At 38.1% G+C, this 15,553-nt stretch overlaps 1 protein-coding gene across 5 annotated transcripts in view; it reads left to right on the top strand.

The window, feature by feature from the left end:
* Positions 1–15,553, top strand: part of GDAP2 (ganglioside induced differentiation associated protein 2) — a 70,834-nt gene that overhangs the window by 3,288 nt on the left and 51,993 nt on the right. For all 5 annotated transcript variants that reach the window (XR_004485662.2, XM_033436617.2, XM_004263250.3 and 2 more), the window contains exons 2-3: positions 5,593–5,835; positions 6,775–6,914. Coding sequence is in view for 4 of the 5 variants with exons in the window: in XM_033436617.2 (XP_033292508.1) it covers positions 5,660–5,835; positions 6,775–6,914 (316 nt within the window). In the remaining variant the exon portion in view is untranslated. The remainder of the gene's footprint in view (positions 1–5,592; positions 5,836–6,774; positions 6,915–15,553) is intronic.

The following is a 15,553-nucleotide window of genomic DNA, read 5'->3' on the forward strand; positions in this document are numbered from 1 at the left end:
AGGGTCTGTGACTCCAAGAATGTTAAGAACCACTGTTCCTTAAGGATCAGGGATCAGATTTTCCTGCCTAGCTTGGCTTTGCTGCTCCATTTGCTTTATTGCCAAGGTGTGTGTGTTGGGGGAGGGGGAGATTTAAATCTCTTTTTGATGAGAAAAATACATTTCTGTTTAGAGATGGAGCTGAAAAAGAATTCATTGTTAAGTGCCATGACACTTTCATATAATGCCATTAAATTTGCTCTACAGTAAGAGCTCTGAACATTACCTATTACTCATTTAACACTCAGTATCTTGTGTGTCACAATGACTTTTAAGATCTTGGAAGAAGATCCAACAAACTATACTGACAAGATGTGGTTGGACATATAGGAGAACCACCAGAGTGTACTGTCAAAGAAGATAATAGAGTTTCAGGGAGGGAATAATCAATAGTGGATGCAGCTAAAATTTGATTAGCTCTTGGACTTGACATTTGGAGAATTATTGTTGACCTTGAAAAAGCAGTTTTAGTATTGTTATAGAGATGGAAACAGAACTGCAGTGGGTTGAATAAATGGAGGAAAAGGAAGTAGAGTTGCGAAACAGATTACTCTTAAAGTTAAATGGTGAAAAGAGGAGTTTGTTGGTATTCTGAAGAAATGGGGTAGGGAAAAAATTTGAGAGTAAGAGACTCAGGGGAAGGAGAGATCAGGTGTAGTGAAGGGATACTTGATGTTATTACATTCTCTTAGAGGAAAGCTAGTCAGGTGCAGTAAAATGCTTAAATGAAGGTGATTTGGCAGGCTTAAAAGTGTGGAATATACCCAAAAATCACTTGGAAGTTGGAAAGAGTGAATGAAGATAGAGACATTTTGAGTTGGAGAGAAGTTAAGATAATTTGAACAATGACTTCTCTTTTCTCAGAGCATCAGGAAAAGAAGGAAGGCAATGTGATATGATGTAATGGAAATGGCACGGGTTTTAGTGCCAGCTGGTCTTTGATTTGGATCTCAAGGTACCACTTACTAGTTCTGTTACCTTGAGCTGATAATTGAACCTCTGGGTCTTGGTGCCCTCACTGTAAAATAAGTGTTCTGATACCTACTTTGCAGGATTATTGTAAGGATTAGAAAGCATATTTGTAACATATCTAATACCCTGTGGTTCACTGTAACTTCCACAGTTGGCCTTCTTTTGTTCCTTTAGTGTCTTAGGCTCTTTCCTGCCTTAAGGCGCCCAGATGTACCTTTCCGCAGCCTGTAAAACTCTTCTACTTTTGGTCTCAACTCTCACTATCTGGAAGAGACATTCTCTGCCTCTTCAATTTAAATAGCTCCCCCCTTCTTTGTTGTAGGACACTTATCACAGATTTTAACTATGTATGTATTTCTACGATTATATCTTTGTGTGATTTTTGTGGAGCTATCTCTTCCATTAGACAGAGACTCAGCACTTAACAGTGCTTGAATGAATGATGCCTGGGACATAATAGGCAAATAAGCATTTATTACCTCACAGTTTTTATGGGTCAGGAATTCAAAAGTTGCTTAGTCTTGTGGTTCTGGCTCAGGGTTTCTCATGAGGTTGTGGTCAAGATGTCAGCTGGGGCTGGAGGATCCAAGGTGATTCATTCCCATGTCTGTCGGTTCATGCTGGTTGTTGGCAGGAACTCTCAGTCTCTCCCCACAGGGGCTTTTCCATGAGCTTCATGAGTGTCCCCATGTCACGAGCGCTCACTTCCCCAGAACAAGCAGTCCAAGAGAGCATGGCAGAAGCCACAATATCTTTTATGATCCGTCCGTGGAAGTCACACACTGTCATTTCTGCAATATCCAGTTGGATACACTGGCCAGCCTTATTCATTATGGGAGGCATCTACACAACGGCATTAATATCAGGAGGCAGGTATCATTGAAGGACATCTTGGAGGCTGTCTATCACAGATGCTGTGTGGAATAGCATAGAGTCATCCAAGAATGACTCAAAACAGTTTTCTGTTAGTGTTGATGGAGGGCCAAGCTAACATAGGAAACCATGTATTTGTTTTGACAGCAGAGAGGATAACTTCTGATTTTTTTTTTTCCCCTACTGGCGCAGGAGCAGATCAGAGAAAACAGATGTAGGCTTGATCTAGGTGTTAGGGATTAACAAGTCATTACAAGAGCAGACATTGAGATAAGTAAGAGTGTATCTTAATTCACCAATTTGTTTTTGGTTTATCTGATGCTCGTTAGAGAGTCTTTGACAGTGAGTGTCTTGGTCTTTGCCACACATGAAAACATCTCTTTATCTCAACAGTGGTGCAGGTGACTTTCACATTGGCTCTGAGAAAGTTATAACTTCTATTGTGCCTTGCTTGATGCCAGGTGCTCTGCTATGCAGTTTTTTTTAAAGATTCTTTTGATATGGACCATTTTTTAAAGTCTTTATTGAATTTGTTACAATATTGCTTCTGTTTTATGGGGTTTTTTTGGTTTTTTGGCCGAGAGGCATGTGGGATCTTAACTCCCCAACCAGGGATCAAACCTGCACCCCCTGCATTGGAAGGCAGAGTCTTAACCACAGGATCACCAGGGAAGTCCCTGCTGTGCAATTTTAATACAGATTATATCATTTAATTCTCACAATAACCATAGTAGTACATTACTCCTATTTTAAAAATAAGAAAACTCTGGTTTAGAGTCAAGGATAATATGACTGTTAGGTGGTAGGTCCTCAACCCAAACTCAGGCCTTCTGATAACGGAGCCCAAGCTTTTACCATTCTGCTTCTGCCTCAAAGTGTAATTGCATATGGAAATATTTACCTTAAAATACTAAAGAAACCGGATTCAAAATTGTACGTACCTTATGATTTTACCTGTCACAGAAAAAGGTAGGAACTACTTTTTGGTATCTTTCAAATGTTCTGTAAGTGAGTATTACTTAGAATTGGAAAGAAAAGTTATTTTAAAGAAGTGATTTAGCCCTGTAATTTGACATTCAAGTTTGCAAAATGAAAACTAAGTTTGTTTTTAATGGACTTTTTAATATCATGGTTAAGAAATTTCAGCATGAGTTGTCACCAAAAACCTGTGGATAATTTTTTGAAATTATGAATTTCTGCAGGGTGTCGTTCTGTTGAGCTCAAGGCAGTTCAGCCATAGACAGTGAATGTAGCCTTCACTTGTACTCTGTTCAGCTTGTCCAGTTCCAGGCTGAATACTTGTGAACTGATCAACAGGACTTGTGGTTGCCTCTAGTTTCAAAGGCCAATTGGATGGACTAAACACCAACTTCTAGATAAAATTAGTTTATTTATTTCAAAATAATATCAAAGGAGTACTTAGTAACAAATAAGAATAATCCTCCGATACAATTTTATCCTGGTATGATCTACAAGGCCTTTCTGAAATTGTTATATAAATGAGCACATTTCCTACCACACAGTGTTGGTGCAGGAATTAGAATATTGTGTCAAATCCATCGTTCATTCCAATTAGTATCCCATGTCTCTCAGCAAGAAACAGCAAGATATTAGATATAGAAGGGCATGCTTTTTCTCCTTGACTCTTCACAAACATAAGGATCATACAGAAAAGCTTCTCAGGAAGTTCACATACCAGCTGTCATTCCCTAATCATCTCTTTGCTCTTATGTATGTTCAGTGTTACCAGCTATCTCCAATTTACCAAACCGACTAATTAGTTCTTAGTCCTTACTCAACCTTTCAGTAGCATTTAACCCTAGATGATCCCTCTTGAGCATTCTAAAGTTACTTTCTTCACTTGGCTTTTAGGGTACCACACTTTCCAGATCTTCCATACTTATCAATGCTTTTCTATCTCTTTTTTAAACTTTTCCTCTTTCCAGCCTCTAAATTTGGCCTTAGGACTGAGTCCTTGGATCTATTCTCCATTTGCATTTTCTCTCTTGGTGGTCTTAAATACCATCCATATGCTGAGACTTCCAAATTTATATCTTTAGCCTGACCTCTCCTCTGGGCTCTAGCCTCATGTAGCCAGCCAGTTGCATGTTTGATATACATACTTGCGCATATAATGGGCATCTCAAACTAACAAAAGGAAAACATAAGGAAAAAAATACCTTGATTATTACTCCACCTGCAACCTACTCCAGTCTTTTCCTTCTCTATAAGTAGCATTACCGTCTATTTAATTGCTCAAGCAGGAAATCTAGGAGTAACCTTTGATTCTGTTCTTTTCCCTCACCCCCTCAGGTGCATTTAGAAAGTCTTGTTGACCCTACCTTCAAAATTCATTCCAATTCTAACCATTCCTCACCACCTTCATCACCATCACCTAGATTACTCCAGTCGTTTTCTACTGGTCTCTGCGTTTACTCTTGCCTCCACTCAGTTTCACTGTAGCTAGAGTAATCTTTTCAAATATTTATATTAAGTCATTATCCTTATAGGGACCCTCTAATAGCTTACCCTCATTTACATTAAGATCTAAACTTCTTATCATGGCTTACAAACTAGATCATCTGGCCTTTCCTTGGCTCACCAACCTCATCACCTGCTACTCATTACCTAGCTCACTGTACTGTAGCCAAACCGGCCTCTACGCTCTTCTGGAATAGACCAAGCTCCTCCCTGCCCTTTTGGCCTTTGTACTTGCCATTCCCTCTGCCTGACGCACCCTCCAGAGCTTCACATGGCTTGCTCTCTCACTTTATTTAGCTCTCTGCTCAGATAGAACCTTTTTCTTATAATACTCACTGCCTCCAGTCATTCTATTAGATACCTGCTTGCTTGTTTGTTTATCGTTTTTCATCTGCTTTCAAGGAAGCATCAGCTCTCTAAGGGTAGGGACTTGCTCTGTCTTATTCACTGTGTGTCCCCAGTAACTAGAACAATACCTGACACGTAATAGCTGCTTATAAAGATTTATTGAATGAACGAATCTACCATTTTACTGAAATAGCTATCTGACTTATTGCCAAATGAAGTATCACGTTAAATTTCCCATGAGTTTCTGTGACTTAACACTACGTGTCTTCCTATCACCCTTCTCTTCTAATTTCTACATTTCTGTACAACCAACCTTATACCACATCGGTGTCTCATATACTGTATTATATAAATTTTCAAATCCTGTTAATTTTTCCTTTGTATGTTGCCTCACAAATCTATGCCTTCCTCTCCATCTGTTTCTCTACATAGTTCAGACCTTTATCTCTTACTACCTGATTGCAGTAACCTCCCTGCTTCTCATCTTCCATATTAGACTGAACTTTTTAAGTTGTTCATATTATCTTTGTATCTCTTGCAGCACCTGACACTCCCCCTACCCCGCCAATAGCAGACACTCAATGAATGTTGAATGAATAGTCCTGTGTTTCTGGAAAGTAGAATTGATGGGCTGTGTGATTATTTAAATGACTGTAATTCTTTGAAAATAATTTGTGTTTAAATAATCCCTCTTTCTTCCTGTTTAAAAAAGCCGTAGTAATTCATTGTACGTTTGATTTTTTAATAGACTGTTTAAGTGACTATAATCACACAATGTACTATTGGAGCATTTCACAGCAGAGTTTTGTTTTTTACTCTAATAGAAGTAAAGTAATACCTGTGCTTCTCTATTAAAATGATTCTTTCTTTTCTCTTAAGCTAAAGTCTACAGTGAATATTGAATTGCTGAGGAATTTGGGAAAAGACAAGCTGAAGTTCCCATTCCATGGATCCCTTGGGTGCACCTTCCCAGTTTGTGGATGTGGATACACTACCAAGCTGGGGCAATTCTTGTGAAGAACAATTAACTACTTCTGATACTGCAGCTGAAACATATCAGGAAGAGACTATTAGATCACCTTTTCTTTACAATAAGGATATCAATGGAAAAGTGGTTCTCTGGTAATTCCTTGGTTAAATCATATCATGATATAATAATACTTTCTCATAATTTCTTCTAATTTCTTTTTTTCATATTTTTTTCTAAACTCTTTTTTGTGAACTCTTGCATTATTGAAATATTACTTTGCATACACATTTACAGCTTTATTGAGACTTAATTAACTTACAATAAACTGCATATATTTGAAGTGTACAGTTTGGTAAATTTTGACATGTATACACCCATGAACCCATCACCAGAATCAAGATAGTGAATATATTTATCACCCCGGAAGTTTTTTTGTGTCCCTTGGTAATCCCTCTCTCCTGCCCCTCCCTGCCTCAACATCCCCAAGCAATCATTCATCTTTCTGTCACTATAGATTAGTATGCATTTTCTAGAGCTTTATATAAATGGAATTGTGTACTCTTTTTTCGGTCTGGCCTCTTTCATTCAACACAATTATTTGAAAGTTCGTCTATGTTGTTGCATGTAGTAGTAGTAGTACATTTCTGTTTTTAAAAAAAGCTTTAGAGATGTAATTCATATACCATACAAATGCACTAGTTTACATTGTACAAGTCAGTGGTTTTTAGTATATTCACAAAATTGTGCAGCCGTCACCAGAGTCAATTTTAGAACATTTTCATCACCCCAAAGTCCTGTTCCCATTAGCTGTCACTCCCCATCTCACACACATCTCTTATGTAAGAAGCAAAGGAATGACATGATGGTTTTGTGGGTTTCAGGGTTACAGCAATTGCGTTCAAGATCTATCTGCGATGCCATATTAGCCTTTCTGAATCAGGAACAACTTTTTACTATTGCTTAAGCTTGTGAACTGGTAAAACCAATGTTGTGAAGGGAGTGAAGATAGAATGTTTTGAAACAATTAGAAACTAGCTTTCTTATCTGCCTCCTCTTCCCCACACTTGCTCTTATTTATTTATTTTCCTTAGGAAAGGAGATGTGGCATTACTGAACTGTACAGCTATTGTGAATACCAGCAATGAAAGTCTTACTGATAAGAATCCTGTGTCAGAAAGTATCTTCATGCTTGCAGGGCCTGATTTGAAGGAGGACCTCCAGAAACTTAGAGGTGAGTGAATTTTCTTAGGTATGTTAGTGCTTAGGAAACATTTATTTTGATGTTTGAAGAAGTATATTTTGCGTGTAAGTGAGAAACTAAGTAGATGTAGCTCTTTTGTTGTTGTTAAAACTAAATAAATACAGCCTTTGAAAAACCTATAATGTGTTAGAAGCTGAGTGCTGAGACTTTACTTGGTAAAACCCCTCTGTCGTGTACCTGAATTTTAAAATGACAGTCATCATAGCCAGTTAGATTTTTGGTAACATTTTCTTGGCTGTATAATGTCTTGCACCGATAAGCCTTATAAAACAACTATTCTTTATCTAAACTGAAAATTTTTTATTGAGTTTTGATATTGACAGAATTTTTTTATATACCTCCTGGACATAGAGTGTCACACTTCTGAAATGAAATTGACTTACTGGTAAAAACCAAGTGTGTTCTGGGTTAATTCTGTACTTTCTTTTTTTTTTTTTTTTAAACCAGTACATTCTTCTTCTGGGAATATTTCTTTGGAATTGGAGACAGGAGGAGTCCTGTTTGTTCAGAATCTTGTTTACCTTATTTGCATTTATTTTCTTAACTTACCAACCTCACAACTTTTTGTTATTATTATTTGTGTGTAAAGGGAATATTGTGAAATTCAATTATCCCATTTTATAAAAAATATTTTTGAAATACAGCAATTTTTCTTAAAATGTAAACAGCAAATCCCACCTATATAAAAAAATCTTCGTTTCTTAGACTTCTACAAACAATTGGTTTTTAACCTAATAAAGATATTAGAATTTGAACAGGATCATTTATAATGCTGACCATGAAAGAAGAGATAAAGAGAGAAGAATTGTTTATCTGATCAAGAAACTGAACTTTGTGAGGGTAGATGTGGGAAAAATCCCTCAGTTTAACTAAAAACATGATGCCATGAAAAATATGTAGAAATTATAATATGTATTAGAGATAATACTGAGAAGTTCTTTGATATAAGTAACAGAGAAACTGGTCTGGAAAAATTCCTAATGAGCGCGCACGCTCACTTACACCTTAGAGCTAGACTTATGAATTAAAAAAATATAAAATTTAAGTATACAAAATAAAAACTCAATTTTTAGCAGCATATGTTTGGAGGGTCTCCAAGCTGGGGTTCATATTATAACTCTGTCCTTTACTAACTGTGTTACTTAGGACCAGTTACTTCACCTCTGAGCCTGAGTTTCCTTATCTCTAAAATGGGGATGATAATAGTCCGTATCTTAGTTCCTGACACATAACAAGAGCTCAATGAGTATTTGAGGATGGAAAAAATTAATTTCATGAAGAATAAATTAAATAATGGACATTAAGTGCTAGGCACATCCTCAGTGTTCAGTGTTATTGCTGGTGCTGGTTACACTCCTCAGTTGTATTGCTTAATGAACCAGTGCCACCCTGAAGAGAGATTATTAAGGATGCACTGAAGGGCTGAGTACTTAATTCTGTCCTCTTTTTACATGCTTAACAACAACTTAGTAAATGATTACAAAGTATGACTTACCAAATTTGTAGATGATAAAAAGCTGGGAGGATTTATAGGAGACATTGGATGATAGACTGAAGATTTTGAAATATCCGAACCGACTGGAAGTATGAGCCAAAGAAACGAAAAAATCAACAAGGATGAATATAAAGGTCTTGCAGGAAGTTGAAAACATTAATTACCCAAGTTCAGGATGGGGAAGCCCAGTCTGACAACACTTTTTATATAAGAATTTGCTTTCTCCGTAAAATGGCATTATCATCTCCTCCATTTTTCATGCAAAAAAACTTTAGCATTAACACTTTCCTCTTCCTTATTCCCCACATAAAGTCTGTCATGAAGCCCTAAATAGATCTTGAATCTCTCTGTATTACCACCACCTCCAGCCTAGCCTGTGCTGCGTCATCCCCTGCCTGGACTACAGCCATTGCCTCCCTCCCAATTGGTCTCCTACAACCATTCTTTACTTGAATCTGTTTTCCACACGTAGTAAGTATTTGCTTTTTAAACTGTAAATCCCTTCTCATTACTCCCCTGCTTCAAACCATTTAGTGGCCTCTCATTACACTTTAAGTCCTAACTCCTTAAACTGTTCTCCAAGTTCTTGCAAGATCTCACTCACTTACTTCCAGGTCCCCTTTTACCTTCCTCAATGTACTTGAACCAGACTGATCTCTCATTGCCTTGTCATCCAGCTCCTTTTCAATTTTACATGTGCTGTTGTTCTTTCTCTCAATTCTTAACTCTTAATCTTAAGTCTTTGCTTATATCTCTTCCTCAAAGCGCTACTTCCTTTTACTTCAGAATCGCTCATAGTATATGCTCCCAACCTGTGGTACTTCTCTTTGGTGCTCTTAGCACAATTGTAATTTTGTAAATTGTTTATATAATTATTATGTCCCCATTAAACTTTGAACTCCTTGAGGACAGGAACCATATGTCTTATTGGCCTCCATGTTCCCAGTACCAAGTATAGTAAAGGCATCCTTTCAGTAGCTGATAAATGAATGAATAGAAGTTCCCTGGGATTTTAACTGACTAGACTCCGAGATGATAATGCATCATTTCTACTGAAAACACTAACAGTATCAGATGCATCATTGCACAACATCACAAGTGAAGGTTTGTAATCAGCTTAAAATAAACTGTTATATTTATAAGATGTTTAATGTAAACCTCATGGTAACCACAAAGAATAAAACCTATGATAGATACAAAAAAGATAAAGAGAAAGGAGTTAAAGCATACCAGTTTAAAAAAAAAATTAAAGTAAGACAGCAAGAGAGGAACAAAGGATAGGAGACTTAAAAAAATACTCAGAAAACAATTAACAAAATGACAGTAATTACCTATTAATAATTATTTTAAATGCTAAAGGACTAAATTCTCCAACCAAAAGACACAGAGGGGATGAAGGATAAAAAAAAAGAAAAGAAAAAGAATCCAACAATATGCTGCCTACAAGAGACTCACTTTAGCTTTAATGACACATACAGGCTGGAAGTGAATGGATAAAAAAAGATATTCCATGCAAATGGAAACCAAAAGAGAGTAAGAGTGGCTATACTTACATCAGATAAAATAGACTTTCAGTCAGAATTGGTCATAAGAGACAGAGGTCACTATATGGTCCAGGGGTCAATTCATCAAGAGAATATAACAATTGTAAATATATGTGCACCCAACATTGAAGCACCTAAGTATTTAAGGCAAATATTAATAGAACTGGATGGAGAAATAGATGGAAATACAGTAATAATTAGGGACCTCAATACCCCACTATAAATATTGGATAGATCATCCAGACAGAAAATTAGTAAGGAAACAGAAGGCCTGAATAACACTATGGTCCAAATGAACCTAAGACATATACAGAATATTCCATCCAACAGCGCCAGAATATACATTCTTCTCAAGCATACATGGGACATTCTCCATGATAAATCATATTGGGCCAGAAAGCAACTCTTATCAAATTTAAGAAGACTGAGGTCATGTCAGGAATCTTTTCTATCCACAGTTGTGTGAAACTAGAAATCAATAACAAAAAGAAAATGAAAAAAATCACAAATATGTGGAAATTTAACAGTATGCTCCTGAAAAACCATTGGATCAAAGAAGAAATCAGAAGGGAAATCAGAAATTATCTTGAGACAATGAAAAGCAAAATACAACATGCGAAACTTATGGGATGTAAAAAAAAAAATGTTTTAAACCAGTTCTAAGAGAAATTTATATCACTAAGTGCCTACATTAGAAGAAAAGAACAGTTCAAACAACCTAATTTTAAACCTCAAGGAGTTAGAAAAAAAGGTCAATCTAAGCCTATAGTTAGCAGAGGGAAGGAAATAGTAAATATTAGAGCAGAAATAAAAGAAATAGAAACCAGAAAGACAATAGGAAAAAAGCAACAAAAAGAGTTGGCTTTTAAAGAAGAGAGACAAATGTTTAGCTAGACTAACCATGGGGAAATAAAGGACTCAAAGTTCTAAATGAAAGTGGAGATGTTACAGCTAACACCATAGAAAGACAAAAGATTATAAGAGACTACTATGAACAATTATTTGCCAACATATTGGATAACCTAGAAGAAACAGATAACTTCCTAGCAAACATGCAACCTAACAAGACTGAACCATGATGGAACAGAAAATCTGAACAGACGAGAGGAGTAAGGAGACTTGAATCAACAATCAAAAACTTTCCAACAAAAATAAGCCCACAACCTGATGGCTTCCCCGGTGAATTCTATCATACATATACATATAGAGAAGAATTAATACCAATTCTTCTCAATTTCTTCTGTGAAAAAGTTGAAGAGGAGTGAACGCTTCCAAATTCATTTGACAGGGACAGCACTACCCCGATACCAAAGCCAGATAAGGATGCTACAAGAAGAGAGATTCAAGATGGCAGAGGAGTAAGTGGACATGGAGTTCATCTCTCTCTACGGATACATCAGGAATACATCTGTAGATGCAACAGTTCTCACAGAACACTGGCTGAAAACTAGCAGAAGACCTTGGACACTGGAAAGGACTATAAAGATCCCTGCATAACTGTGTAGGACGGAAAAAAGAAGGGAGAAGGAGAAGGAGAGGAAGTAGGACAGGACCTGCACTCTGGATCGGGGGAGCTGAAGCAGAGGAGAGATGCCCGAATTCGGGGAAACCCCCCTCTCCGACAGGGAAATCGATTGAGACAGAAGGGCAGCATTTGAGGATGTCAGAAGAAGGTGAAGCGGCCAATCTGTGGCAGACGGGACAGAGTGAGAAGTACACAGATGGTCCATACCTCAGCCCTATGTGCCCCGGACTGGGACGTGTATTCACAGGTGTGCAAGGGGGCTGGGAGCTGGTGCTTGGGGATTGGAGAACAGGCCCAGAGTGAGAACTGCTGTGGACTGTGGGGAGACGGACTGAGGGGACAGGAGGGAGGAAATCTGCAGCAGGGAATGCCTGTGGAGGAAGACTGGACTGCCATGGAAGCAGGGCGCTATTGCTGAGTCACAAGAGGGGGGAGGAGCCACCATTGTAACCTCTCTCTCCCTACATGCCAGTGCCTGCTGACGACAATAAAAGAAGCCCACTCAAGGCTGGCTCTGTGCGCTGGCTGCCAAGCAATAAACAAAGCCCCATGAGGGCTGGCCCTCACGTGCTGGCTGCAGGGCAAAAAAACCCTCTCAGGGCTGGCCCTTGCACACCTGCTGCCGGGTGCCAGGAAAACCCTGGCCAGGGCTGGCCCTCATGTGCCTTATGCCGGGCGCCAGAAAAGGCCCTCACTACGACCATATCTCTTGTGCCTGTGGCTGGCAGCTTCCCTGTGCATTTGGGGCTGTAAGGGCTCCCATGATCCAAGCAGTCATACCACCTCTGCACCTGGTCCTCACGGGGGCAGACCCTAGAGCTCCAAGGCAGCCTCAGGACCAGACTCCTGTGGGTGGACCACACGCAGAGGTGGGAATGAAACCAGAGCTGAACCCCCGGGACGGGGTGACTAAGGAAGATCAAAAATCCTTCCATCAGCTGTACAAGCTGCAGACTAAATCTCTGCAATCAGCTAGGTAGATCCTGCATCTAAGGAATATCTGAGTAGACAATGAGTGTTCCCACAAATGAAAATGGTCTAGCTCTGGCAGCTGTGGACGTTGGGGGCAGCACATGCAGGAATTGGGCCAGATCAGAGTCTGAGTGGTGCCCACAGGGCCCACAGAAGGTCTAGAGACCAGCCCAGAGGCAGAGGAGAGCCTCTTGGGGAGGCGGAGGTGGGCTCTAGCTCACGGCATATGCAAGGACACTTACAGCAGAGATGTCAGGGACACATAATTATTGCTATTAATTTCATTATGTTTTGATTCATTCTGTTCTTGGTTCTAGCTTTTTTTTTTTGGTTTTTTTTGGTTTTAGGTTTTTTTGTTTTGTTTTGTTTTTTTACTCTTTTGGGATCTCCATGTTTTATAACATATTTTTACTTTCTATTTTTTTTATACATTTCTGTTTTTACTTTTCTGTGTTCTTTTCCCTAATTTTTTTCCTTTTTCTTTAATAAATTTTCCTTTTTTTAATGTATATATTTTCTGTATCTACTTTGCTTTTCTGTTGTCTGTGTTTTTTCCCTTTTTATTTTATTGTTATTTTTTTAATCATTTTTATAAGTTCTGTTTCCTTGCTTTATTCTTTAGTGGTCACACTGCTTTGGTTTTGTTTTTAGGTTATGTGTTTTTGTTAGTTTTAATCCTAATTGTTTGATTTCATTTTTGAGTTCTTCTGTTTGTCTGGTTGTTCTGTTTTTGTTTCTTTTATGTGTGTTTGTGTTCCTTGTTTCTCTTTTTGTTTGATTTTGTTTTTACCATTTCTCCAGGGTTTTGTTTGTCTTTTTTTTCTAAAATATACTTTCTATTTTTTTTATATTTGTTTCTATATTGCTTTTCTGTTGTTCTGTCATCTTTCCCCTTTTTTTCTTTTTCTATATCATTTTTGTCAGTTCTGTTTCTTTGCTTCATTCTTCAGTTGGCACTCTGCTTTGGTTTTGTTTCTTGGTTTTTGTCACCTTTCTTCTTAATTGTTTGATTTCATTCTTGGGTTCTTTTGTTTGTCTGGTTGTTCTCTTGCTATTTGATTTATTTGGTTCTATTTTTCTTTCTTTTGTGTGTGTGTGTGTGTGCTTCCTTGTTTCTGTTTCTGATTGTTTGATTTTAATTTATACCATTTGTCTGGGGTTTTGTTAGTTTTTTTTTTTTTTTTTATCCCCTTTATTGCCGGGATGAGCGACTTGTGGGGTCTTGGTCCCTCGACCAGAAGTTGGGCCAGAGGCTCTGGAGTGGGAGCATTGAGTCCAGGGTGCTGGAACACTACAGAATTCCCGGCTCCAAGGAAGATTAATCACTGAGAGATGTCACGGAAGCCTCCATCTGAATCCGAGACCCATCTCCACCCAACTGCCAGCAGCTCCCAGCTGCTCCCAGCAAACAACAAACAAGACAGGAACACAAACCCACCCATCAGCACACAGACTACCTAAACTCATACTAAGCTCACAGACACCCCAAAACACACCACCTGACCTGGCCTTGCTCATCAGTGGAAAAAAGACTCAGCTCCACCCACCAGAGCGCAGGCATCAGTCCCTCCTATCAGGAAGCCTACACAAGACACTGGACCAACCTTAACCACTGGGGGCAGAGAACAGAAGCAAGAGGAACTATGATCCTGCAGCCTAGGGAAAGGAGACCTCAAACACTGTAAATTAGGTAAAATGAGAACACAGAGAAATATCTTACAGGTAAAGAAGCAAGGTAAAAGCCCACAAGACCAAATAAATAAAGAGGCAAACTACCTGAAAAAGAATTCAGAGTAATGATAGTAAAGATCCACAATCTAGAAAATAGAATAGAGAAAATACAAGAAACATTTAACAAGGACCTAGAAGAACTAAAGAGGAAACAAACAGTAATGAACAACACAATAACTGAAATTAAAAATACTCCAGAAGGAATCAATAGCAAAATAAATGAGGCAGAAGAACAGATAAGTGAGCTGGAAGATAGAATGGTGGAGATAACTGCCACAGAGCAGATTAAGAAAAAAGAATGAAAATGGAGGACAGTCTCAGAGACATCTGGGACAAGATTAAGCACACCAACATTCGAATTATAGGTGTCCCAGTAGAAAAAGAAAAAAAGAAAGAGTCTGAGAAAATATTTGAAGAGATTAGAGTTGCAAACTTCCCCAACATAGGAAAAGAAGTAGTCAGTCAAGTCCAGGAAGCACAGAGAGTCCCATACAGGATAAACCCAAGGAGAAACATGTCAAGACACGTATTAATCAAACTAACAAAGAGGAAACCCAAAGAAAAAATATTAAAAGCATCAAGGGAAAAGCAGCAAATAACATACACGGGAATCCCCATAAGGTTAACAGCTGATCTTTCAGCAGAAACTCTACAGACCAGAAGGGAGTGGCAAGATATATTTATAGTAATGAAAGGGAAAAACCTACAGCCAAGATTACCCAGCAAGGATCTCATTCAGATTGAACAGATAAGTTAAAACCTTTACAGACAAGGAAAAATTAAAAGAATTCAGCATCACCAAACCAGCTTTACAACAAATGCTAAAGGAACTTCTCTAGGCAGGAAATACAAGAGAAGGAAAAGTCTTAACACAAACAAACCCAAAACAATTAAGAAAATGGAAATAGGAACCTACATATCGATAATTACCTTAAATGTAAATGGATTAAATGCCCCAAACAAAAGACACAGACTGGCTGAATGGATACAAAAACAAGATCCATATATATGCTGTCTACAAGAGACCCACTTCACACCTAGGGACACATAAAGACTGAAAGTGAAGTTATGGAAAAAGATATTCCATGCAAGTGGAAGTCAAAAAAGAGCTGGAATAATAATACTCATATTAGAAAAAATAGACTTTAAAATAAAGACTACTACAAGAGACCAGGAAGGACAGTGATCAAGGGATCAATCCAAGAAGATATAACAATTTTAAATATCTATGCACCCAGCATAGGAGCACCTCAATCCATAAGGCAAATGCTAACAGCTATAAAAGGGGAAATCAACAGTAACACAATAATAGTAGGTGACTTTAACACCCCACTTACACCCA

This window comes from Orcinus orca, chromosome 1 (assembly GCF_937001465.1).
Source record: "Orcinus orca chromosome 1, mOrcOrc1.1, whole genome shotgun sequence".
NCBI classification, from domain to species: domain Eukaryota; kingdom Metazoa; phylum Chordata; class Mammalia; order Artiodactyla; family Delphinidae; genus Orcinus; species Orcinus orca.